Source organism: Malaclemys terrapin, chromosome 14 (genome assembly GCF_027887155.1).
Source record: "Malaclemys terrapin pileata isolate rMalTer1 chromosome 14, rMalTer1.hap1, whole genome shotgun sequence".
Lineage (NCBI taxonomy): Eukaryota > Metazoa > Chordata > Testudines > Emydidae > Malaclemys > Malaclemys terrapin.
This window is the reverse complement of record NC_071518.1, coordinates 13,228,549-13,255,917: the sequence shown is the minus strand read 5'-3', so window position 1 is coordinate 13,255,917 and position 27,369 is coordinate 13,228,549. Positions and strand designations below refer to the sequence as shown.

Sequence of the window (27,369 nt, the reverse complement as noted above, 5' to 3'; positions counted from 1 at the left end):
AGGGGTTACATGGCTTCCCTAAGGTAACAAAGGAAGACTGTGGCAGAGCCACAAATAGAATTCAAGACTCCTAAATCCTGCCCCTTAGTCACAGGATTATCCATCCTCCCAATTGTCTACGTTTGCCTCAAAACCTTGCATTTGACCTTTGCATTTGACCTTCACATGCAAATCCAGTAGCTACATGTCTGTCTACACCCATTTCTTTGTGCAAACCTTGTGGCTAAAAGAAGACCGCTCTGGAAATTTTTGGAATTTGGGCACAAAAAACAAACAAGTGTATTTTATGCCCATTACTCTACATCAGATAGTTCAGTTTTCCATGCAGCTATTTCCTCATACTGGGCCTTTCTGCTGCTATTGTTCACACTTTTCTTTCATGAATCTTCTCTCCTTCACCCTAGCCCTTGAGCTGTCAGCAAAACAAAAGTGCCTCTGTATTTTTGCCTTGTTTTTTCTTAAAATCCATGAAGTTAAAGGGCTTTTGATCAAGTGCTGAGTCCTGTTTGTAGAGAACCTTTATTCTATGTCGGGTTACATCTCCCATGGGAGAATAAACACATCTAGATCCCTGGTAAGCTCTTTGCATACACTGTAATATTGTGAACCCTTTGGCCTATGTGTTAGTTTGTTCTTGTAACCTTCATGCCATTTGTTCCTCTCCAGTGGTGGCAGGTTGAGAAAGTGAACCCTATCAAGCTGTACGAAGAGAATAAAGTCATTGCTGGATTTTCTCTGCTAAATCTACTTTTCAAACAGGGCCGAAGTGGCCTAATTAAAGGTATAATGGACAAACTCATAACACTGTACAATGAGAAGAAGATCAAGCCTCTGGTTGATTCGTTATGGGCCCTGGAAGAGGTAGGAAAATGGCTCCCCCGCCCCCCTTATTTCTTAAATTCATAAAGTAAATGGTTATTTTGAAATATGAAATCAGAGTGAGTAAACTATTTACAGTAACTAATTTATCCAACACATTTTGCTTTTACTTCTGTGTGTGAATTGTTTGCAAAAACCCTGACAGTCTCATTTCTTTGTTATCAAGAGTTATGCACACATTTCTACAATGAATAATTTTTGGTTTGCAGAGGATCTGTTCCTAGTTTGTTGCAAATACTCATATTGTAGGAAGTGATGGATAGTCACATGGTATTCTTTCTGTTTCATGATTGGGTGAATTGTCTAACTAGCCAATGCAGCATGAATTGCAGATGTTATAGTTGAATACAACTCAAAATCTGCCTTCAGTGAATAGTCTTAATACATTAGAATGAGACTCATTTCTTGCCTATATTTGTGCTAGATCAGTCTAACCACTCAAATGTTTGCAGAAAGTGAATACACAAGTGTTGCTGATCTGGACAGATCAGAATTCTCTCCTGATTTGAATGAATATTCCGGGACAATTTTTTCTATTGCTTATTCAACTCTGTTTAAAGGATTGCAATCAATTTAGTCTGCTGATAATAGGATAGTTACACACCCCTTCTTAACCAAGCCACTGCTTTCTTAAAACTCTGCTGTCCCTAAAATGTTGTTAGAAAAATAACTCTGGTCGTCTTAACGGTCTGAACAGACATTTTTTTTATTATTTATTTGTATTACAATAACACCTGGAGGTTTAATTTTGCCCTGAATTTTTGTGAAATTTACCAAGTTTGACACGTGGCTAAGATGATTGCTTCTCCCAGCTGTGTTAGAATGTGAATTCTAGTTGTACAGTTGCTATTCAAAAGATACTGGCAGCATAGGTTGGCTGTGATTGTGCTGGTATTAGCTGGCATCCACATGAAAGTAGTAACCACCAAGCTCCATCAATGTATATCAGCCAAAATCCTGGATGCCTCATAATCAGAGTTCAGCCAGGGCACAGCTCCTTCCTCAGGCTATGATCACTGGTAAGATCTCCATGCTCACACTACTGGATCTCTCTGCAGCCTTTGACTCAGTGGGCTAACACACCTGTGTGACTTAGCAGAAGTACTTGGCCCAGCACTACGATGGCTCCAATTGTTCCTCTCCAGAACCCAGAGAGTGGTGATGGGTAAATGCTCCTCCTCCTGGAGGGCCTCACCTACAAAGATCCATACTATCCCAGCTTCTCTTCAATGTCTATTTCGGACCACTAGCAGAGACAGTGAGATGCCATGGTGTTGGAAATAATTTTCATCAGAATTTCATTTGGGTTTACCACAACTAAGTTTCCACACAAGTATTCCTTTATTAGTTCAAAGGCCACTTGATGTTTGTTACATCCAAAACACAAATATTAGCATATGCACACACCTCTATTCTGTACCTTAGCAACAACAGTTACAAGCATCAGCCAAAATACTTACAACCAGATCAGGCTCAGGAGACACCTTCCCACCATGACGTGACTCCAGATGGGCAAGGGAAAGCTCTCACAAAGAACCCCTAGAAAACCCTGGGTTTTTATACACTATTACTACCAATTTGCGTCATAGTTGGTTATGAGACTTTAGCTAGGGCCAGATGAGCGCTTAGGGCTGAGCCTTGTCCCCTGTTCTAGTGCAGACAAGATTAATGACCGGGCCTCTTTCTTCAAGGTTTTCTTATCTCATTTTGCCATATTTCTCCCTAACTACTGGGCCAAGCATTTCTTTATAATAAACTAAACAAACCAGTAATTTACTGCATCCAATACTCAATTTTTTAAATTTTTGATAACCCCAACCCAAATCTTAAATACCACTGATATTTCAATGGTCACTACAAGTTTAACACAAACAACCCCCCCTTCTCATGATTTTATTCTTTTTGATTACGTGTCTTGGGCCTGTTGCTCTTACTGCTATCCAAACTCAATTTAAAACCATAGTTCACTCACGCTGAATGTGGGCCTTTACTCCTACGCATGGACTGAGCTGCCACCAGTATGCTGATAACACTCAGCTATATAGCTCATTCTCAACTGGTGCAACCACCGCCACTACTAAAACATCAGAATGCCTACAGGAAATTGTTCTTGGATGAAGGGCGGCTGGCTGAAGCTGAACCCAGATCAGACCAAAGTGATACTGTTTGAAAGGGGAAACACTTCAAAGAACTGGCCAAGACATGGTGTCCACCTTTCAGCGACAGTGCACATCCCCATTCATCAAAGTCTTCCTTCATTATGCTGGGATGACCAGGTAGCATCAGTTCCTTAAAAATGTCTTTTCCCACCTGCAGCTCACTAGGAAGCTTTGTCCTTTCCTCCTGGATGAGGACCTGGCCACAGTGCTCCAGGCATTTGTCACGTCTGGGCTGGGTTACTGTAATTCACTGTATCTGAAGCTGAATGCGAAGGTGACTCTCAGGCTCCAGATGGTAAAGGCAGTTGCCTGCCTTCTGCCTGGCTCAGGCTGCCATGAGCACATCAGGCCTCAAGTTTCTCCACCAGCTTCCAGTCCACTTCTTATGCCAGTTTATGGCCTGATTTTTCAAAGCAATTAATGGATCGAGCCCCACCTCCATCAAAACCAAATCTCAGTCTATGAATTCCCATGACAGCAGCACTCCTTTGCGACAGTGCAGCTCACAAGGCCCAGGATGAAGCATGTGAGAGCTGGGGACAAAGCATTTTCTGCCAAGGGGATCCAGCTATGGAACAATCTTTCTGAGGTGCTCAGGCAAATCTGGAGTCTAACCATCTTTGGGAAACAAGGCAAAGCCTCCCTCTTCGAGAGAACCTCTCTGCTGTAAGCGACGTATTTCAAACACCTTGTTTATTCCTAAACCTCTCCTAACTTCTCACCAAGGAGAGACCTATCTCAATCAGAGTTCTCCCTTTATAGGATCAGAAGTGCCTGAGACTGTGCTTTGCTATTGATTTTCTGGGGAAGGTGATGAAATGCTACAGTGATGGGCAGCAGTATAAAACTCTAAGATAGATACATGCAGAAACTGATTTGTTTTTTATTAAATGGCATTGCACAATATTTTAAAATCTCTAAGTGGCATGAGGATGTAAGTGATGGACCGAGCATGCTACTGTTTCATTGTAGATTCATTTGTGGTATATAGGCATGAAAATAAGGAGGCACTTAAAAATGACAATTATGAGCCTAAGCAATTTTGGACCAAGAGAAAACAGTATAAAAAAAGGTTATACATGGCAGGATAATCTTCTAGTCAACATGATGGGAATTTACTGGGAGACTTTAAGCAATATTCTTTCATTTGTTTGGTAACATTTCATAACATTTGGCAGTACATGAACTATCTCTCTGACATTAGTTTGTGGAATATGTAAATCCATCTGTTCAAGACTGCAGCCTGGCAAAATATAGCTCATTTATCAATCCTGCTCAGTTTGCATGATCTAGGAGGCAATTTACAAAATGTGTTACTGGCTGGCATCTGCAGGAATATAATGATCCTGGAGTTTTGGGGGTTGTTCGGTTTTTAATTGATTATAAAAAATTACTCTTCATTCTAAACATTAAGAAATATGCCCAGGTCAGTTTTCCAGAGCAAAATCAATATAATGGACTTAGACATGGGCCAGAGCTAGTGCCCGAGATTCATCAGTCTTGAACTACAGGAAAGTTGTTTTTTTTTTTTTTTTTGTCTCTGAACGTCATGGATCTGGCCCTTCCCAGAATGCATCATGAACTTATTTTGATTGCTTCTCATCAGTACTGGTAACCTTGACGCAGAACCTCACAGGCTGAATTCAGAAGCTCTATTCAACTCAGTCATGATTTTAAAATCTATATTTATGCACTAGTCACCATTTGTATGGACACATGTTCATTTTACTGTAGGTTCTTAATATGGCATGGAAAAAATATCTATCCTTGTCCCCTCCTGCCTTGTGGCAAGCCTCTAACAGCAATGGGGGCTAAGGAGAGGGTTGACTTGAAGGCAGAGTTACTGGTTAAGCCAGGGGTCGGCAACATTTGGCACACGGCTCACCAAGGTAAGCACCCTGGAGGGCCGGGCCAGTTTATTTAACTGCTGACGTGGCAGGTTCAGCCGATCGCGGCCCCCACTGGCCGCGGTTCACCGACCTGGGCCAATGGGGGTGGCGGGAAGCGGCGCGGGCGAGGGATGTGCTGGCCGCGGCTTCCCGCTTCCCCCATTGGCCCGGGACAGTGAACCGCGGCCAGTGGGGGCCGCGATCGGCCGAACCTGCTGCATCAGCAGGTAAATAAACTGTCTCGGCCCGCCAGGGTGCTTACCCTGGCGAGCCACGTGCCAAACGTTGCCGACCCCTGGGTTAAGCAATATTTGTAGCTCCACTATGGAAGTACTTCCTTTATCTGGCAGCTCTCGAGTTGTTCTCCAGAGAGAAGCCCTATTCTGGTGAAAGGTAACACCCCAGGACTCCTGTGGGTGAAACTTATTGGTCCACAGGAGCCTCAGGGGTGCATACACATGCAAGGAGGGGAGAAATAAACTTAGTCTGCTCATATCAATAGAAAGCCCGCCACCTTATCGGAATAGGCAGCAAGCCAAAGAAATGCAGCTGAGTTGGGGGTGGTGGTGATAAGAATGAAGCCTAGAGAGAGAGTATGCGTGTGGGCTGGGCATCAGGACAGCACACTGCCCCGACTTGCCTCTCCAGAGATGGAAGTGAGGAGACCTTGAGGCAGGCTGGGCAGGGGACTGGTAGATATTATTTGTGGTAGATATTGACATAAAACTTGGCTTTTCCTAGCATACATGGAGAAGGTTGTGACCAATAAGGAGAATTACTCCTCCTCCTGTTACACTTTAACATTAGACATTTGGCCTGTGTCTGTGATGAGACCCTGTATGTGTGAGTGAAACCCTTAGCTAGTGGTGACTGGCTTGTTAAGTCGAGGGAGGCCAAAAAAAAAGAAAAAAGTAGGACTCTTTGGTCCAAAATTTTAAAAGTGAATGATTTTGAATAGTTTTCTCTGGAAAAACTTAGTAATTTCCCAAGTCTCATGGAAAATTCACTTGTTCACTGACCAGTAACTGTCTCCAAGCTGGAAACTAAATTCAATTGGTGACATCTGAAGTGTGAAGGGGGTTTAATCTTGTTCCAAGCACTCGGTGCAGCCTAAACTACCATGGCCCTGTGCATTCCTTCTTAGCAGAGGCCACATGTTCCACCTGCCTTCTTAGCAGAGGCCTAGGTCCTTCAAGTCAGCTATTTAAATCTATATTCAGGCACATTTTGCCTTCTTTTTGCCTACTCGATATCTGCCTTTGTCTTCATATCTTCCTTCATTCAGCAGATATGAATCTACAGATGAATAGATTGTGTGTGTGTGTACCTCCGTCCTCTCTCCAAATTCAGTCTAGCGATATAGGAAGCAAAGTGCATTATAGCAGGTATTCTCCGTACAACTCCATTGTATTGTTGAATTAATACAGCAGTTTCTAGTTGGTTGCTAAATGACTTGCAGGATATTAGACTGACATACTTGCTTTGACTCTGCTCCCATTGACATCAATGGGAGGTTTGCCACTGTCTTCAGTGAGAGCAGGATTGGGGCCACTGCAGTCACCGTCTAGCTGGGGTGGAATCCTTTCCAGTGTTTTGAGCTCTCAGTTTTAGGGCCTGATCCAAATTCCATTGAAGTCAGTGGAAAGACAGAATGCCAGGGAGTCTTCCCATTGATTTCAATGGCCTTTGGATCAGGGTCTAAGCATGTATCCTTAATACAGGCTGCTTAAATGAATAACACAAACTGCTGAAGAGTGGGCTGGATTCTGATCTCAGCTATACTGATGTAAATCTGGAGTGACTCCATTCTCTTCAGTAGAGTTACACTAGATTATACAAATGTGAGTGTAATCAGTTTCTAGGTCACTGATTGTAGGAGTATTTTTTTACCGCTGTAATATCTGTTGATGCTGACTCATGAAGATTAATTCTTTATTGCAAATCCCCATCCATAAATCTGAGTTAAAAGCCTGTTCTCAAGTGGTTCAGATTAGCAACATTTTATGATTTATACACAGAGGTTTAGCCAAAAGAGACTCTAATAATTCCAACTAAACTTCCATTTTACTGTAACTCTGGGTTTTGTTATTCACTAACTAAGCAGAACCGAATGATGAACTAGTCCTTAAAGTATTGTGCAGTTATTTGCCTATGCAGTGGAGTATATAAGAGAGCAGGTAATTTTGCTGCTGGTGCATGCTTAAAATATTGTTGTAGCAAAGGGTTGATTGTGTGGCAAGATGGCACTCCAGTGTCAACTGTAAATTTTAGATCAGAATCCCAATTAATCGGTTACTTGCAGAGCTATATGTTTGTCTTGGTTGGTAACTAATGATCAAGCTTCTGATTTGGTTTCATTAAGTTGCTTTTCCCCATTTTGATTAGGGGAATAAGCATTTAATAAGTGAGTTTGCATTTGCCTGACCTTTTATGAAGTTTGGCTTCATAAAATAGATGACTCCAGACTATCATCCAAGGTAAATTCTAAAACATGTTCTCTTAAGATCCAGCACATTAGTAAATCATGTATATGCTTCACCCGCTAGTGAAAGCTAATTTTGCAGTTTACCATAGTTACAAAAGTAGCATCTGTAAGAGGCATGACATTATAAGTGAAATTATTGTTTACTGGGGCATACTGTTTGGAAATTGTGTTTTCTTAAGAATATTAGACACCTATTCCAGGCTCTAGATGCCCTGCAGCAATTAAAAATACCAACCATAACAATAACAAAATGATTTCAAACCCCTCCCACGTAAAACAGTCAGGAAGGGAAATATTGCAAAACAAAATTTCTCCACCTCCCAGGTGCCCACAAAAGCTCTGGACCGCTCCAAATGTTCGCTCAAAAGAACTAGCTTTGTAGTATGCCCAGAAAGTCACCGAACATGGGCTATTTTGGACTATGTGGGTGAGGAAATTACACGGAGAATGCCTTCTAGCGGGTCCCTTTCTTATCTACCAAGGGAATTCCAGCTCAGGTGGCACAGACATTCCTTTTAATGAAAAAGCCTGCACTGGCTTCAGCATCCGTACGAATTGCAGTACATCGAGAGCAGCGGTTTACAACCTTTTTTCATTTGTGAACCCCTAAAAAAATTCAAATGGAGGCGCAGACCACTTCGTAAATCTTAGATGTATTCTGTGGATCCCAGGGTGAAAACCACTGTTCTATGGCAATGACCCTTAGATATAGTCTGTGAACCCCCGGGGTCTGTGGACCACAGGTGGAAAACTGTTAATCTAGAGTAACAAAGACATGGACCACAGTAGCAAATCAGCATTTGTGGGGAAAACTTGCAATCTCCTGACCAGATTCAGAAAAGGAAAGAGAGAAGTTTAGGTTATAGTTGCTGAAGGCAGCTGGAAACTAACCAGCAGTTCCTGCAAATCACCAATGTAGTTTCTGAACGTTGCTGGCAAAAGATGGATGAACACCCTTAATCGGGAGCAGAGTGGGATATAATTTTAGCCAAATCCTCAGGCTGCTTCCTCTAAGCCACCTGAAACATTTTAGTTTTACCTGAACTGATTCTCGTCTAACTCACTGTTCTCCACACCCCAATCTTGCCTAGACACTCAACTGCACATTTCATCCAGGACAAGATGGTGATATAGAGCTGGGTGTCATAAGCACACTGAAAACATTTCAGACCATATCTCATCACTGCCTCTCTTAAAGGCTTCATATGCACATTGAACAAAAGGGTGACAGTGTAGAACTCTGTGGGGAATTCCACAAGAAGAAAACCTTGGGCTGAAGAGCATTTGCCACTTGGCTCCCCATCTCTGGTTCTATCCATAAGGAGGGACCTCTGGCTTCTAAGTACCAGATTACTACGGCCCTACTGATCTTTGCCATCTTTGGGAATTGCCAAACATATTCCCCTACTTGCACTGTTGTAGAAAAAGACCTGCCTTTTAATATAGGTAGTACAGAGGAGCCAGGCCCCAAACACTGCATACCTGTAAGTCCTTGTGAATCTCTTTAGACTGCAGCGAGTACTGCTCCTTCTTAATTAGTGGGTTTTGTTTCTGCTATGATGCAATAATTAAGAGAATCCTACTGGAAAATAGAAGAGCAAGATCTCCAGTAAGGTGCAGGTCTTCTCAGGATAACCAAAATTATGAAAATTTAAAGAAATTTTCACTTTTATCTTGCGTAGCAGCGGCCCCTAGAAACGCATACTAATGTAGGGCACAAAAGCATTGTCTCTCAGAAAGGATTGCTTTATTTAGGGCTTTCATTAGGCTTAGCACTGGAAGAAAAGAAAGTGATAAAAGTACTAGAACATCATGAGAAAATTTTAGTGCTGTACAATAACTCTTGATACCTTGCTACCTAGATTGTTGATTTGAATTAACTGTATTTCACCTCAGGTAATACCTGTTGCTACAAAATAACAGTGTGATAATGCCTTTCGTAACATTAGTTACCAGGTGATAATGCAGTAAGTGTGTGTTTAGCTTTTATCCCCATGAGGTGGAAATGTTGGAGGCTGACATCAGAGGCTGGTGAGTGTTATGAATAAGAGGGAAGATGCCTACAATCGTTTTGAGGTGAAAGGAACATACGGGGCCACCTAGTTGTCTCCATGAATCTATTGCAGCATTGGGTTCATTTTTCCTGAAACATCCTGAATCAAACTGTCTTTGAGAACCTAGCACTGAACCTAGCATTAAGATATTTTAATAGAGTTACAGAATCCATGCTAGTATCATAATTTATTTTAAAAGGAACAGTTTTGTATATTCCCATTTTTATTCACTTTCCCATTTCTTCACCAGTTTTTGTTCGTTCTAGCTAGCTACAATGGCATACAGTAGCAACCTTCTGCCCTCTGCATCCAAGTTTTATGTCCCAGTGATGAAAGAGTTCTAGAACTGTTGGTGGGATGGGGTGTGGAGAACACTTTCCAACTAGAACAGCAACCCTGATGCAGAAATTTGAACTGTATGGTAGAGAGGTTAAAGGCATCAAAGTATATTAGTGTTTTAGGCAGTATTGTATGGCTTCAAAGAACTCCTCTGTTGTAACTCTCGCTGCTTTTCCACTGAAAACATCCTCTGGCATAAATGACCTTATCAGTGCAGGTAGTTAGATATCAAAACTGTTCTAAGGGAAAAGATCCTGTAATTGATGTTGTAGAATAATGAAAGAGGGAAACCTCTAACGAGGGGGCTACAATTTCAACAGCACCTCTCTCTGTCTGTCATCAGTCTTAGCTGTGAGGTCAGGAGGAACATTTGTACTTAAGTTCAGTAAGATTCACAGAAAACTTGTATATTTCAGCATGGGTGGTGTGTCTTCCTGCTGTATGGAAGCAGCCTCCCCAGCTGAAAACACTACAAAACTTTCCTGCCAACATTTGAAATCAATGAGAGTTTTGCTATTGCCTTCAGTAGAAGCAGTTTGAGCCCTGTATTTGTCCTTGACGGTGTGCCAGGGGACTAAAGAAACATTCCAAGCATTGGAAATGAAAGTTCACTGCAACTTCTCTCTCTTCAGATTGCTTACAGTACAGTAGACCGTAAAATAGAATCATTTACCTTGTCCTGATTTAAAAATAATCACACTGCAATATTACATTTAAAGAATAGGAAAATATTTCAATTCATTATAATATAAATGCTTCCTTTCCTACTGTCCATCCCTCTAGCACTAGAGTGTGGACTTTGCTGTTTTGTCACTGGGAATATGGCCCTGATGGTACTTAAAGGGCAGTTGGTCATGCAGGAGGGTTTCCTAATCCAAAGTTATAAGACGTTAGTATACACTGTTCTGCCAGAGAGATGCCTTGCTGTTTTCTTGAAGTATAACGTTCTGCTTGCTTTGATGACTACATAAAATAAAAATCAGCAGTTCAAAGTCTAGTTACATAGTTTATCCTGTAAATCACTGCAGTTTATCTATATACAAATACTGTTTAATGTAACAAGGTACATCTCATGCAGATATCAGAGCTAACAAAACTCCAAGAAGCTAGAGTATGTTTTGGTAATGCAATGTGTGTGTGTGTGTGGTGGGGGGGGGGCAGAGACTGAGAAACAAAAAAAGAACACAAGCATGGGAATAACCCGCCAAGAAACAATCTCCTAATCCTAGCATCTAAAGAACAATTTCTCTCTTAGATTTTGTGGAGGATAGATACAAGCTTGCATTCCATTTGAAGTTTACTTCAGTAGTAGAACGAGCATAAATTCTAAATGGATGAAACAGAACATGAGTAAGGTGATTTTTCTTCATTTATTTTAAGGGACCTGGCAAGAGAGTGTTTCCTAGAGATGCTTAGGCAATGTTAAAATTAATTACTTTAGCTGAAAAGTTCAATGTTAACCCTTAAAAGAATAGACAGTAATGTTAAGGTAATGAGATGATGCAATTTTCTCTGAGCTCTTCCATCTAAAATATTCTGCACACCTCATTACAGAGCCCTTGCTGCTTTAGTGCATACTACCCCACCTTGCCCCACTTTCACTGTACATCATTTCCTTTATATTCTTTGTCCTTTATTGTGGTTTACCAAGATCTGAATCTAAAAAGCTGTTACCTCATTTATAATCCATCTGCTCCCCCTCTCCGATTCACTATAAATGAAGGTACAGTCCAGTAGAAGCTTTGGTTTTTAGCTTCATTTGCTGCTGAACTGAGATGCAATGGGGTTGTGATATTAAAGAATGAGGCAGAGCCAGACTAGGGCAAAGGCACTGTAAGTACTTGCCTAAGGCCTCAGATCCCTGGTGGTTATGATGTACTTTAACATTAGTCATTGTTACTGCAAGAGCGGGGTGGTGGATGAGCTCTTACAAAGGGAGAGGATTTTTATCTGTATGTACAGATGGGGATATATACTCAAGTGAACTGCTATTTTAAGTTGCAGTCAAGTACTATATGAGGTATTATTTATAGAAGTGGGATGTAATTACACTAATGAATTATTCCAAATTAATACATTTCTTTCCAGCTGCTGGCAATCGGGCTTCTGAAATACAACTTGTTTTGGCTCACATGCCAGCTGTGCACATAAATGTATAACTAATACTATAAGCGTATATAATGCATGTCATTTGGACGGTTTTAAAGCACTGTTTGCCCCAGATGGGTATGGAGAAGGCCACAAGTAGGTTGTTATTTGCCTAATGTCACACAGCAAGTTAATGGAAGAGTCAGGAATAAAACCTCTGATTTTCAGTTTTGTTTTCTAAGTGTTGAGCCACTCAGTTATGTCTCAGCAATTCTGAAAATCAGGCCCTGTCATTCTAGATGCATGCTGGGAGTCGTATGCTCTTTGGAAATACAGAGTTTTAGGCTGGGTGCATTTCAGGAAAGAGTATGATGAAGCTAAATCTTGGGAAGAAGTAGTGAGTGCACAGAGCTTTGTAAAGCATTCCGTCCATTATACTGATGAGTGTTGATCCTGTACTAAAATATTGTGGTTGGAAAGGTTAGAAAGCTGATCAGCTGAACTAAAACTCTCCCAATTAATAAAGATACAGCCTGTAGCCACTCGGTAAGCAGACTGCTAAGGATTAATTAATTATGAAGATAAGCCGGTGGAAAACAATCCTTTCTAGAGCCCATGAGGAATTGGAAGTTGGAGAAAGAAGCGAGTCGTGACGCATGTTATTGGGTCAGGGCTGACCGTCACTTCTGGTTGCCCTTGTTTACCATGGAAACAGCAGCTTCCAGTTACGGCAGGCCATATCAAAGCAGCATGCAGATTTGGTGTCTGGATTGATAATGTGAAGGAGAACAAGAAACGTAGGGAAGAAAATAAAAATAACGTAGTTAGCACTAGTAGATTCCATTGAAAAAAATGAGCTGTGTGAAAGGGAAGCCAGTTCTATCCTGCCAATTAATGAAATTACCTAGAGGAGATCAAACTGAGATAGATGAATTAGACCAATTTGTAATTGATTAGAAAATCAGAACAAACCTGTTGTATGGTGTGAGCTGCTGATTAATTACTGTGAGTAAACATTTAACAAAAGGAGCCAGAGTACTAAGATAGGTGAAATGTCTTTAAGTAATGAATTGGCATGTTTCCCCTCTGTGTTAAATAGAGAGTGATGATAGCACCCAAGAACAGCCTCCTGGATAAAATCAGAGAGAGACCTGATTTTTGGAGAGCATTACCAAGGGAGACCTGATAAACGTAGGTAAAAATGCAGATTTGAGTGCAGGAATATTGGTGGGGTGGGGGAAGAAGAGGGTATCCAGTGTGCTGTACATGGGAGACTGGCTCCAGTGACTCTAAATTTTACTCTTCATTTTTATTATATGTGCCATGAAATTTAACCTATTCACAAGAATTAAGGAAACAAAATATTTCATGGAGTCATTCCCCCTTCAAAAACTGCTTTTAAACTTCTTTAGAGGACCCTCCCTGAGCCATGCTGAGGCCCCTGGGTGCCACAACTATCAGTTAGTTCTGTGTCTTGGTGCTCAGACCCACACTAAGTGGTAGATGGAATAAGTGATGCACACCTTAGAGCAGGGGCGGGCAAACTTTTTGGCCTGAGGGCCGCATTGGGTTTCGGAAATTGTATGGAGGGCCGGTTAGGGGAGGCTGTACCTCCCCAAACAGCCAGGCGTGGCCCAGCCCCTTCCCCCCCCTGCTTCTCGCCCCCCCCCTGCTTCTCGCCCCCCCCCCTCCCGGGACCCCTGCCACATCTACCCCCACCCCCGCTCCCTGTCCCCTGACTGCCCCTGGAACTGCCGCCCCATCCAACCCCTGCTCTCATTCTTGACTGCCCCCCCCACCCCCGGGACCCCTGCCACATCTACCCCCCCCCTCTGCTCCCTGTCCCCTGACTGCACCTGGAACCTCCACGCCTGACTGCCTCCTGCCACCCCATCCAACCCCTGCTCTCATTCCTGACTGCCCCCCCACCCCCGGGACCCCTGCCCCATCTAACCACCCCTTCTCCCTTACCGCCCCCGGAACCCCTGCCTGCCCCCCGCCACCCCATCCAACCCCCCCTCTACTTCCTGACTGCCCTCCTGGGGCCCCTGCACCCATTCAACCCCCCTCATTCCCCGCCCTCTGACTGCTCCGCCCCCATCCACCCCCCCACCCCCTGACCACTACCCTGAACTCCCCAGCTCTCTATCCAACCCTCCCTGCTCCCTGCCTCCTTACCGCACTGCCTGGAGCACCGGTGGCTGGCAGCGCTACAGCCGCACCGCCCGGCTGGAGCCAGGCACGCCACCGTACAGCACAGAGCACTGGGTCAGGCCAGGCTCTGCAGCTGCGCAGCCCAGCTGCCCAGAGCATTGCGGCGGTGGCACAGCGCACTGAGGCTGCGGGGTAGGGGCCACAGCGGGGGAGGGTCCAGGGACAAGCCTCCCGGGCCAGGAGCTCATAGGCTGGGCAGGAGGGTCCCACGGGCCGGATGTGGCCCACAGGCCATAGTTAGCCCATCTCTGCCTGAGAGGCAGCTCATCATGTCACTAATTTTGCTGCTGGTGCCAGTGAGGAAGAATGAGTAGGAAGAGAAGGGGAAAGGGACAAGACTCTTACAGGAAATCATTGTAAACGTATCATACAATTAAGAGGTCTGAATATCACTGCAGATCCCTGCGTTTGGGGAAGTTAAAGGAAAGGACTTTGAATAGCTAGTCTTGCCCATGGCTGCTACCCCTTTAATGCTCTGTAGCCAGGAAACTAACAAACTACATATTTTGTGCTCCCGATGCAAGCATGCTGAGATCCATTCATCCCGTTCTTTCAACCTGATAATGCAGCTAACTGTCTGTCTGTGTTTCTTATCCCGATTTTCCATAGTTCTTGATTAAAAATGGTACAATCAGTTGGATCCATCTTGTAAAAAGAATTGTCAAATAGACCCAAGATAAATCAACTTCTATTGATTTCTTTTTCTCCACTCTATAGAACTGCAGTGGCACTAATTTGCCATCAGAGGAACTTTTAAGAATTACCATGTCCAAGTTTCTTGTGCAACCCAGCACAACAGTTATTGGAATAGGCCTGTAACTGAACAGCGCCAGGCAGCTACCAAGGAAAAATCTTTAAGATGTGTTTCAAACTGTCTTTTAAAAGTTTCAAGGACATAGTTGGACTCTTGTGCCACATCGATGTGCTCTCTTTAAGCCACACAGCCTGTAGATGAAATGCAGGATTTTCTTCTGTGTCCAAAAATTCCACTCACGCTTCTTTGTTAATTAGATGAATGGCTCAGCGAGAAAGCCCTCGATTGTTCAGGCTTGACTGACAGGGACTCTTAGAAAAACTGGATTTGTTGAATTTTCAGTGTGTCATGAAGGAGAGATGCCAGCTCCTCAGAAGATTGGGCATTTAGTTCTTAGTAAATTGGGGCTGGAGTCTAACTGGTGGTATGGAAAGAACTAACCGCAAAAACACCCTCCAAGTATTAAGATACCCTGTAGGCACAGAAATAATCCAGTTTTGTCAGGATCCAATCTTTCCTTTTTCAGACTAGGGGCAAAATTCACTGTTGATATAATTGAGTTACACTCCATTGAGGTCACTCGGGTCATGACTTTGAGATGACTGGGTGAAGTTCTTTGGCCTGTGTTATGCAGAACATCAGACTAGCTGATCATAATTGTCGCTATGGCCATTAAAATATGAATCTGTTAATTTCATACTCATGGTGAGGCTGTGGCTTGGTTCTATTCATCATGCTATCTGAGGCGTTCTGAGAGACTCAGAAGGTGTTGGGAGATCTGAATGAGAGAACAAGATAACCTGTCCCTCGTCGTAGTTTGCCTAGAATATGCCAAACTAGTATTAATGTCCTCTGTGGCCATCTAAATGACTGAAAACAGGCAGCTAAGCCAGGTCAGTATCTGGTAAGGCATCAGGCATGGCTAAAAAAAGAGAGAGGACCTAACCGAGTGTTGTGTGACAGAAAATTAAGAGCGGAACAAAATGCGAGGAAGACTTCCAAGAGGATGTAAAATAGCTGTGGTGGGAAACAATATTAGATAGTATGTGTTAAGGGTTTTTGTCTGGGGTCACAACTTTATGTCCTCTGAGCTCCATTTGCTCAGATAATATGGGGTGAGGATCACGCACACTATATTGTAGAGACACTTTTTTTTTTTTTGTCAGCAGAAATATAGGTGTCTGATAAAGAAAAGGGATCAGACCCTTTAAGAAGTGCCTTTCTCAAATAATAACTCGAGTAGAATTAGCAGTTTGCTTAGGATCAGTTGTCAGTGTCTCTGGGCAACAGCAGCCAAAGCAGAAGTAGGTTGCTAGCTACATCAGCAAGAATGAGTTGCTGTCTCTGAACGGCAATCCCACTGATGACTGGTTTTGGCAGGCTGGTGGAACTAAAGGGAAGTCTCTAGAGCAGTAGTGCAGAATTCTGCCTCTGCTTTTTGCACTTTCACACTGGCTCAGTGATGTAGATAGTTATTTTTGTTGTAGAAAGGGGACAGACTTCTGTTCCATATTATCATCCTGGCGCTTGCAAAAATTGCACTCATCAATAGCAATGCACACTTGAATACTTGATCAACAGTATTTAACCCAGAAGTGTTACATTAACTCTGTGATCAGCTCTAGTGATGTTGTAATTGGGAAGCACAGCTGCAGATTAAACCTTGCAGCTTCAAATCAATCCCAGCCTGTCTTGCGGTGCCACGCTACACCCTTCTCAGGAGTAAACCAGACCATCCCAATAGGGAGCAGGGGAAATGCCTCCTGTGGCTGAGGAGCCCCAAAATGACTCTGACTGTAACAAAGAGACCTGCAGTAGTTCTGGAAAAGAGATCGTGCTAATAGATGTGGGGAACCCCGCTTGCACTCCACGGACCAGAGCACCAGCAGCAACCGATCTCAGGGTATTCCCACTATACACTGCCTGTGCTGTCAGGCTTCCTCTATCCTGAAGTTCAGCTGTAATCTGCTCTTCCTTTCAGTGGTCACTTGTGGGCCCAGAATATGCTACTTGTGGCCACCATTTCCCCCAAAGAAAGCCTGTCTCGTGACGTACTGCCCAAACCAGAGGGATGGTATTGTTAATAGTGGGATGACTTCGACAGAATTCAAAATGCCAGCATGAAAAAGGTCAGTGTAAAACAAATTCAGTATCCCCTGGCTGGCAGGTTACAAACCCCTCCATCAGTAAGAAGCTCACCCACCCTGCAGTCAGGGGTAGGACAGAGCCTGGATCCCTCTTGGCCCATCCTCTGGCATCCACCAAAACACCCCAGGTCATTTAAGTGTGGGTGTTGTCCCTGAAGGCTGTCGTAGCGGTCCATGAGAGTCCAGTGTATGGCACTCAGCAACAAGCTTGGCTGTGCGCCATTCCATCCTAATGCCATCTGAAGTCTTAGGCTGGCATAGGTGTTGCTGGGTTGTTTTAGTTTTATTTTTAATTCACCAAAGTTCCCTCTGACATAAGGTTTGAAAGTCCTACCATTGAAAGCTTTTAAAACTATTTCATTTTGATAATATTAAAACACACTCTGATTAAATTCTTCTTTTCTAAAAATATTGTAGACCACCAGTTGGGTCCAATGATTGTTACTTTTTTAGTCATGTATTTTTGCCACATACCAGACTCACTAGAATCTCTTGTTGATTCTACTTAACTCGATAGAACACAGTATTCTAGTATTGTATAACAACTGTTAGTCAAAGTCAGTGTCCTCACCCAATGAAATGGCTCGTATCATTCCCCCAAATAATTTTGTGCCAAGAATAGTTTTGAAAGCAAGGTTACTCTTGGGCATCTCTTAGACTAATATAATCAGACTAATATAATATAATCTCTTAGACTAAGATGATGATTGAGATTTTTATATGGTGCTATAGTGTTGGAATGACATTATTGGAATTAATAGCTGATGTATCAATACTAAAAGGTTTCTGTATGTATATTCTGCTTTGACTGAGCACAAAGGAAGATGTTTTGTAGGGCAAATCAATGTTGTGCGTCTGCTGACTCAGTTTGAGCATCCAATGCTCAGATTTGGACGTGCTATTAAAGCACTAGCAATTTGGAAATGTGGGTGACGGTATTAAGCAGTCAGGCCTAATTCAACATAGACCATTCCAAGTCCCTGCTCATATGTATTTTGTTTTTTGAAATGAAGATCACATTAAACTAGTGAGAAACTCCTGCAATAGATGCTGACCACTCACCTGTACTTGACTCTGGGTTGAATCCTAGGGGGCCTTACCATTTCCATCAACTTTAGTGGGAGCTTTGCTTGAATGAGCGGAAAGGGCCTCAAGATTCTTTCCTAGAAGAATAAATAAGAACTCACATTAAAGCTTGGGCGGAACAATGAAATTTAGAAAAGGGTGATGATAGCTTAGACAAATCATTGCTATCGCATCTCTTAGCAGGCGTAACCCCTGGAGTTCTAGGGCAGAAGTAAGAAAACATTGTGGCAGACTTCAGTAAACTATGCATCACTTCTTTGGCCTTAGCAACATAACTGTCTGTCCGCATTTCTCCACCTGGACAACCCTTTACCTACAGACCTATCATCAGCATTGGCTTTTCACAGTTCTGTGCCCAAGACATCACTCATTGTTTTTCTCTTCTCTCCTTTTCACTACTCTTCCTGCCAGACAGCTGGTACTGGAAATATCACAGGAAAGAGACTGTTTGAATGTTTCCATTGTATTTTGGCCAGTGGACCTGCTGAGAATTCTAAACAGTGGTGCTCAACTCCAGTCTGGTTTTAATCTATGTTGCAAAATCCATGGGAATCCAAATGTACCATAGAGCTACTCATCCATTCCTGCTTGGTTTGGATATGAATTCATATGTGCATTTGGTGAAGTAGGATGAAAGGATTCTGATATTTCCCCACCTTGCTAGTAGGTGTTGGAACCCTGCAAGAAGCTTCTGGTTAACTTTTATCTCCTTGGGCTGGTATGGCTCAATAATCCCTACCCTACATATAAGGAAAGTGAGAGTAGCAGTCTGGCAGAATAGTAAGCATCTGGGAGCAGTGAATTAAGGTGCCAATCCAGTGTTCACTTCAGGCATGTGAATACTCCCATTGAATTCAACTACCATTCATATGCTTAAAGTGAAGCATGTGCTCCAATACTCTGCTAGAGCAGGGCCTATGGTAGGAGCATTAAGGGCAGTCAAGCCAAGGAAAAGGCTTAAGTTGTGATTTATCTTGTGTTTATCCTGAGTTACTTTGGTAACAAAGCCAGATCCCAAGAAGGAGGTCAGCTTTCTACTTTATAGGGTATGCCTTAGCCTTAATCTGGATGTGGGTGGAGAACTTGCATTTGGATTTACTCAGCCGCCCAGTATATGATAATTAACTGACCTTTCCTCTAGTTTCTTTCTTTGGCTTATTAAATGCCTTGCATACTTACAGCGGAAATGTTTTTGAAGCAAAGCAAATATGAAAGAGACCACTTACCAGAATGGCTGTTAGTTCCCATCTCGCTGGGCTAAGGCGCAGAAACATATACGACCAATGCTTCAGAGATAGTGACAAAGGAGGCAGAACTGGGCTCTTTTTTTTTTTTTTTTCCCCATAATATATTTTCCTCAATGTCCATTCCAAAATCAGGGCCGCCCAGAGGATTCAGGGGGCCTGGGGCAAAGCAATTTCAGGGGCCCCTTCCATTAAAAAAAGTTGCAATACTATAGAATACTATATTCTCGTGGGGGCCCCTGTGGGGCCAGGGGCCTGGGGCAAATTGCCCCACTTGGCCTCCCTGCCCCCCCCTCCGGGTGGCCCTGTCCAAAATTGTAAGGTACAGTAAGTTCCATGCCCAATTCTTGCCATGAGAAATGTTGCCCGTGCTTTCGTTTTCTTTAATTTTCACATTTGAATAATCAACTGTATGTCCGTAGAGTCAGAGCAATTAAATCCTTTTCACTTAAAGACAATAGTTCTGAGTCAGCAAAGCGCTTAAGTATGGACTTCAACTACAGCATTCAACTACAGTTTGATGGCAATCAGAAGGGAAGAGAGGAGTGTTCTTTCTGAAGAGCTTTATGTAGTTCTTAAACCAAAACTAATCCCCTCACTTCCTCCTCGATACAAAAGAAATCACTTTGCTGTCAAATAAACAAAACTCTGAACAAATGGCTAGTGATGAAAAATTTAAGTAAGAGCAAGGAAATAACTTTGGGGTTTTCAACCAGCCTCTTGGGGAAGCTCGCAGTTGAAATATACAATTGTAAAAATAAACTATTCATTGTCATCATAGCAGCATAAAATAACTCTACAAATCCCACCCCCGCATGAACACATACGCACACATAAGCCAAAGGGAAATGTGTGGGTTTGTATCCTTGGGCAAAACTGACTAACCAGCATAACTAATAAAATAATTGAAACATCCCTCATCAGGCATTTCTTTATGCTCTGACTTTTTAACAGTACTTCACACTTTGATATGATCTTTCATAGGGGGATCAGAGGTTGCTTTACACTCATTAGATTATATTTATTTATTTATTTGGATTGGATAAAACAGGTGCCTATCCATGTGCTTTAGTCCAGGGGTCGGCAACGTTTGGCACGCGGCCCGCCAGGGTAAGCACCCTAGCGGGCCGGGCCAGTTTATTTACCTGCTGACATGGCAGGTTTGGCCGATTGCGGCCCTCACTCGCCGCGGTTCGCCGTCCCGGGCCAATGAGGGCGGCGGGAAGCCGCGGCCAGCACACCTCGCCCGCACCACTTCTCGCCACCCCCATTGGCCCGGGACGGCGAACCGCGGTGAGTGGGGGCCACGTTCGGTCGAACCTGCCGCGTCAGCAGGTAAATAAACTGGCCCGGCCCGGTAGGGTGCTTACCCAGGCGAGCAGCGTGCCAAACGTTGCCGACCCCTGCTTTAGTCAAACTTCACATAGTTTAAAAAGCCAACAGCACAAACAGCCAAGCACAACTAAAGCATGGCAGCACAATGCAATATATTAAGTTAATTATGCTCAACACTTCTGTGAGGTAGGTACACATGATCCTACAAAAAATAAAGAAGCTGAGGCAGAGACATTAAATAGCTTGTCTAAGGTCATGCACTGAGTCAACGGTGGAACCATGAGTAGAATTCATGAGTCCTGAATAACAGTTGCATGATCTACCATCAGACTACCCTACAATATTATTTGTATTGTGGTAAAACACAAGAATCCCAGTCATGGACCAGGACCCCGTTGTACTAGATGCTATCTAAACAAAGAACGAAAAGTCCCTGACCTGAGGAATTTACGATCTAAATCCCGAGATTATATTCTGCTACATCTGAGTGCACACCAAGAAACTGTGTGGGATTAATATTACTATTTGACAAGACATTGATGAAAATTCACTGGCTAAAGAGTGAGGGTCATATTTACCAAGTTCATTTCTTCCCGTTTAGAATGTTTGCTTAGAAACAGACTATTCATGAACTCAGAATGCCTTCAATGGGTCAGATTTGAGAGGGAATTCAGAATAGATTGTCAGAGAAAAGGTTTTGTTGTCTTTAAAAAGTATCCTGCAAGCGTCTAGACATTGTGTGTGGAAAGCTGTGGTTCTGGAAGTGTTTCAGACTTTGAGTGCTCACGTGGCTGCCAAACAATGCGATTCAAGAAAGACTGTTTCTGATCTTTCACTTCTTCTGTGTAAAGAGGGATCACTACTTGCCAGATTCCCACAGAGAAGTTACCAGACAGAAGGTTTGGGGGTGGGGAGAGAAGATGGAGAGGAAAAGGGGAAATCAACAGCATTCATCTTCTATCATCCGAGTATCATAATTAGAAAGCAGAAGTAATTTGTAGGATGGTACAACAGAATCAAACCAATAAGAAAAGCAAGGGATGCTTACTATTAAATAGTAGTTTTTGTTTGGTTTAGTTTGAGTAGGATTTTTTTGTTTTTGTTTTTTTTTATGTAAGGACTTTAACTATTAGAACATGCTTATATGAAACAGTATTTTGGTAACATGTATTTGTGGCATGATGCATATTTTTCTTGCAAGATCACAAGGATACATGGTTTAGACAAGATTTAAAAAAAATGATGTCACGGGTTTTGCTAGTCAATAACAGCATAACATGTCTTATTTTAATTACACTGTACCATCTTCTTAGATCATGCATGTGTTATTTCTCCAGAAGAACACCATAAACTTTATTTCCTGCTATAAATCCTCCCAACAGTTGTGATATAGATTCCATAGGAATAGTCTAAATGGTGCTTCAAATATGCATTTAATATAGCTGCAAGGATTAGTTCATGTTTACTAAATACAAAGGGCCTGTTTCTTCAGGGTTTGTACTGCCATAGCACTTACTGAGGTCACCAGGAATTTCATCTATGGTTCAACCCCAAATAGATTATCATTGGAGATGGGCCTGAACTACAACATATGGACCAATTTGTTGAACATTCCAAAGTCCTGGAGTGTTTGGACTTCATGGCCCATATACTTGGCTACCACCAAGAAGTGTCCACCACAGCTCAGAATGGGTAAGGGAGGTCCAAAAGTGAACTTAAGCCAACTCTGAGCTCCCAACATCTTGGGGATGTTATGCTTGAAGGTGGAGTCCTGGTGTAAATTAGGGCTGGTTTAACATACCAGCTGCCAACAACCCCAAAGAGTCAGTACAGCAGGAAGTCATCAGCACGCAGGGATGTCCCAGCCACACCTCCTAGTGCAGGAGGAATGGTGCTGTAGGAACCATTGTAACAGCTCCCCCAGCGCCACTGGTTATCTGCCTCTAACACAGTTGATCCTCCTCAGGCAGGCTATATCTAGGGCTGCTTTGTGCACTCACTTGTTCTCTCATATGCAGATGTTATTGCTTGACACCCAGGTCTGTAACCACAGGATTGCCTCTGTATCAAAGCTAGGCCTTGTAGACCACCCTCCAGATTTTGGGTTGGGCGCTCTTCTACCACATGAGCTATTGTCTGCGATGCAGCCCTACGGTTATAGCGTGGGGAGGAAACCTGGTCAAGCCAGCGTACGGTTGAGCAATTCTGGTCAAGCTGGTGAGTAATCTGTTGAGCCTGGTCCAAGATCTATGATCACGCAGACAAGGAGGCAGGTGCTGTGGTGGAGTCCTGAATTTACTTACTGTGTTAGACTGCAAGGAGTGTTCGGTACTAATGATGTGGCACCAGGCAGCCATACTGCAGGGGACAATCTGGACTCTATGGGTTCTGGATTCTAAGAGCTCGCTAATCTTAACAAGGAGCCCGCGTGGCTGCTCTGCAGGAGCTTGCATCTTAGAGTCCTTCAAAACTTCATCCTGGTCCATGAGATGATAGTTTTCATGGCCACACATCTCTCAGGTGTTTTGGGGGTTCCCCCCACCCAGCCTCACCTTCAGAACCGCCTTTACACTAAGGAGGGCACTAAATACATGTGTTGTATTAATTAGCAATGCACCCATTTTTCTTCTAAAAAAAAAATAGACTCTTCGTCTTCTCTAAATGTACGTTAATAACTTGGGATAATGCCATGTACTGCAATGGTATGCATGATACTCAACTTTCCTAGTACTGCTTTTAATCTTTTTTTTTTTCTCCACTGAATTCCCAAGGAAATTATACTATCTTTAACCCAGAATAAAAATCAAATGAATTGCCCTTCTCGTTTTGTGTCAGGATTTTCCATGCTGGGAAGCTGAGATAAGACACACCGTCGCATCTACGAGTGCTCTCTAAATAGCAGTCATGGTAGGTCTATATTGGAGCTAGAAGTATAAGTTACAGCATGGGTAGACATGCCAACATTAGCTCTGATCAAGCTAGCACACTAAAAATAACGGAGTAGCTGTAGCGACATGGCTGGCAGGATAGTCTAGCCACGCCAAATATGACCCCATCCAAGATCCTAGGTATGTAGTCAGGGCAACTAGCCTCTCCCTCCTGACACTCGTGTCACCACGGCTACACTGCTATTTTTAGTGTGCCAGCTCAAACAGAGCTAGCGTGGGTATGTCTGTATACACTGGTAATTGCACCTCAAGATCCAGTGTAGATATATCCTACGTCTACCAAAGTGCTAGGACTTAACTCTCCAAAGTATTGAATGCCTTCTGAGGGATGCTACTCTCTCACTGAAGTCAATGAGTTAAATCTTGAGATCCTTTCCCATTTTTCCTTGGTACTATTCAGGCAAATTCCCTTTGAATTAATGAACCAAATGGATAACTAGGTGCCAAATCGTGTCTTGTTCACACAAGTTGTCCCATTGACTTCAAGTTGCCTTAGTACAAATTTGCAGGTTTGGGCTCTGTGACAGCTTTATTATTGTATCATTAAAACCCTCTACTCTGTGTTTCCTCTGGATTTTCTCACGCAAACACCCACTTACTTAGAGGAGTAAGGAGAGAGTAAAAGCAGAGTAAAGCTCTCAGGATTTAACCCAGTAGCTAGAAGACTTTATAATAGATGGCTTTAGTAACTGAGGGAACAGTTGGAGCATCAGAAATTGACTGTAGCATCAGTGTCTAGTCTTTGACATTTTTCTCATCTTGGGCCTGTTTTTAGTCTTGCTGTTATGGCAATACAAGACCAAGGTTGAAAGCTGTTTCTCAATCCTGAGAGAAAAGCTCTCTCCTAACTGATAGGCACAAGGAATAGGGAGAAGAGGCCAGATCTGTTCATCACAGCCATGAATGGCGATACATGAGTATAGGTGATTTTAAAATGACTTTATATTCTCACACATACGGGCCAAACCATCAGAGTGAAAGTTCAGAGTAACAGATCTGTGTAATTCTAACACTAATTAAAACAAGGGGATCAGGGAAAGTTATTATATAGCAGATAAAATGATCTTGGATCTCATACATTCACTTGCAGGATCATTTTTAATATAAAAGATACCTACTAGCATCACATAGGAAACAAAACTAACTGCAACCATTTTCTGATATTTTTGTCAAATATTTTTTGATTGGATTCATGTTCCAGAACTTTTTAAAAATTAATGTTTATGTAAACTCAGGGCAAAAGTTTCTATAGCCCCCAAGAATTTTTGCACAAGTGAAAGCACCAGTGATGGTGCACAATCTTTGATTTGTGTGTCGAAGCCACAGATTGTGTATGCCCCAGTTGGCCTGAATTTCTTTTCCTGCTTTTTTTTTTTTAATCATCCCCCATTTCCCCATCAATCTTATGAGGTGCTGAGTGCCTTCATCTCCCAGTGGCGCTATGGGGATAGGAGAGTGCTCATTAGAACCAGTGCACGGGTTGAGAGTATCTTTCTAGAAAGGAAGGGGATAGACCAAAGCAATCATGCTTATGGGATGCTAACTGTCCCCATCCCAACCCCCCGCCCACACAGTATTTCAGTGAGTTAGATTATGGCATGGTCTACTTTGCCAGTAGAGCTGTTCCACAATGCTACACCAGCAAAGCGCCTAGCGTGAATGCAGCTTATACCAACAAACCTGTGCTTTTGTCAGTAGAGCTTATTCCATTCCATGAGCAAAATAAGTAAAAACACAGTTCTGCCAGCAGAACTGCATCTGCACTGGGGCTTTTGCTGCCATAGCTATTTTGCTCAGAGATCACATCCCTGCTCAACAGAACTAGGTCAGTAAGAGTCTGTAGTGAAGACCTGGCCTAAGAAAGTTAAGCATTCCTGTGAACTCCCAAAATAAAGTAAAAGCTCTATTTTTAAACTAAGCCAATAAGCTTCCCAAGAGAATATTAATCTGATGCATCTCGGTGCACAAATGTAGAAGGTGCCCATCAAAATCCATGGGGCAGGGAATACACAAAAACAAAGGGCAGGAGGACTATGGAAAATGTGTGGGAGGGGAAGGGCACAAGAAAATAGTCCTTGTACCCCAAGGAAAGTAGTGCATTCTGAGCATCCTACTGAGGGCATCATTCTCTCAAAAGGACTGTGTCCTGCCCCACCCTACTAAGCAGGAGAGCAGACTACACATTCCTTAGGGATGGTTCACTCAGGGCACACCACACCCATGGCCCCAGCCTTCCCACAAGCGCCCCTGGACCTGGCAGCTCCGCACTGTCCCTTACTGAAGCCAGTGGCCATAAAGAAAAGAAGGCAGCATGGTCCTTTGGCTTTTTGCGAGCCTTCTGTTGATCTTTCAGTTACAGAGCTAAACTCCTAAAGCTTCAGTTCTGGAGACAGAGGCCAGATGTAAGATAGGATCCACAAGTGGTGGCTCCTTTCTCATGCTCACAGTAGCTGCTTGTTAAAACATGGTCCGTGATCCCCAATGTCTATCAAAACACTGAAACACTAACCTTTATATTAAAAACCTCGGACTCTTTCCAAGGTAATGAAGTGAAGATAAAACTCCCTTTCTGGCCTGAGCGGAGCATCTGCAGTTATAATGCAACCTGCAACTCTTATTAAGGGCAACATAAGTCTGTAATAGACCAGGGCAGCTTCTCTGATCCTAAAAATCAGGGGCTGCTTTATGATGCTACTGAAAGCTATAGTACTATAGCTTTGCTTAAGGGGTATCTCCACTAAAATAAATGGTGCAGCAGGCTTTTTCTTCACTGCTGCATATAAATGATGCTTAACTAAATATTATTGATATTGGCGTAATTCTAACAGCGATAGCTCTGGTCTGGCTCAAATAGTGACTGATATTAACAGCAGCAAAATAGGACCAGCCCTAGAATATAAAATGGACAAATTTTATTCAGATTATCCCTTCATAAATCTGAACAAATCCGGATCATTACCTGTGCCACTCGGGTTGCCAAAGTAACCTCGGCCATCCAGCTCATATTTATATACCACATAATCCTGTCACCATGGAGATCTATCCATGTGATTTGCAGACACGATTAAGCTGCTGGCTCCTCAGACACACCACACCAGGGTAGGGAGAGGAATTAATTACGGGTAAGGAATGCTCTTCCCGCTCTTTTTTTCTGTGATAGAAAGAGCCTGCATTGACTCCTATGACAGAAGCATAAACTTGCGCTGCCCTACTGTTTTGCTGCAGACAGAGGATGAGGAAGAGATTAATAAAGAGAAGGAGATTTTTAAAATCCTTCCAATGAATAGCATCTGCCTTATTGAGATATCAGGAGTGGCAAGCAAGCTCATCTCAGTATATGTCGTCTAAGAGGTACCTTTGAGGCATAATATTTATTAGCCCAATAGCCGCGCAAGTATAATCTCTACATACCAGATGGCAAACTTTGCATCAGTCCAGAGACTCATTGACTTATTACCCCCTCCTACTTCCTTTCCTTCTGTCACACCCATGCGGCCTGACTAACATCAGTGAAATCGGATGGGTGTAAGTGGAAGCAGAATTTCTCCCTGTATGTTAAATATATGGCCCTCCCCTAGTCAAGCAGCTGGCATTTCCCCCTCTGCATATAACACATCCATACCACTGTCCTGGAGAGCCTTACAAACCTTAGTAAAGGCTCACAATGCCATTCTGAAATAGGTAAATACTATATCCATTCTTCAGAATGAGTTTCGGAGTGGTTAAATGACTACCCCACAGTCACCTA

The 27,369-nt window shown here is 43.0% G+C and overlaps 1 protein-coding gene across 1 annotated transcript in view; it reads left to right on the top strand.

The window, feature by feature from the left end:
* VAT1L (vesicle amine transport 1 like) overlaps nucleotides 1-27,369 on the top strand; it is an 88,531-nt gene that overhangs the window by 42,135 nt on the left and 19,027 nt on the right. Inside the window, exon 7 of the mRNA XM_054049397.1 lies at nucleotides 667-861. Within this exon, the coding sequence (XP_053905372.1) occupies nucleotides 667-861 (195 nt within the window). The remainder of the gene's footprint in view (nucleotides 1-666; nucleotides 862-27,369) is intronic.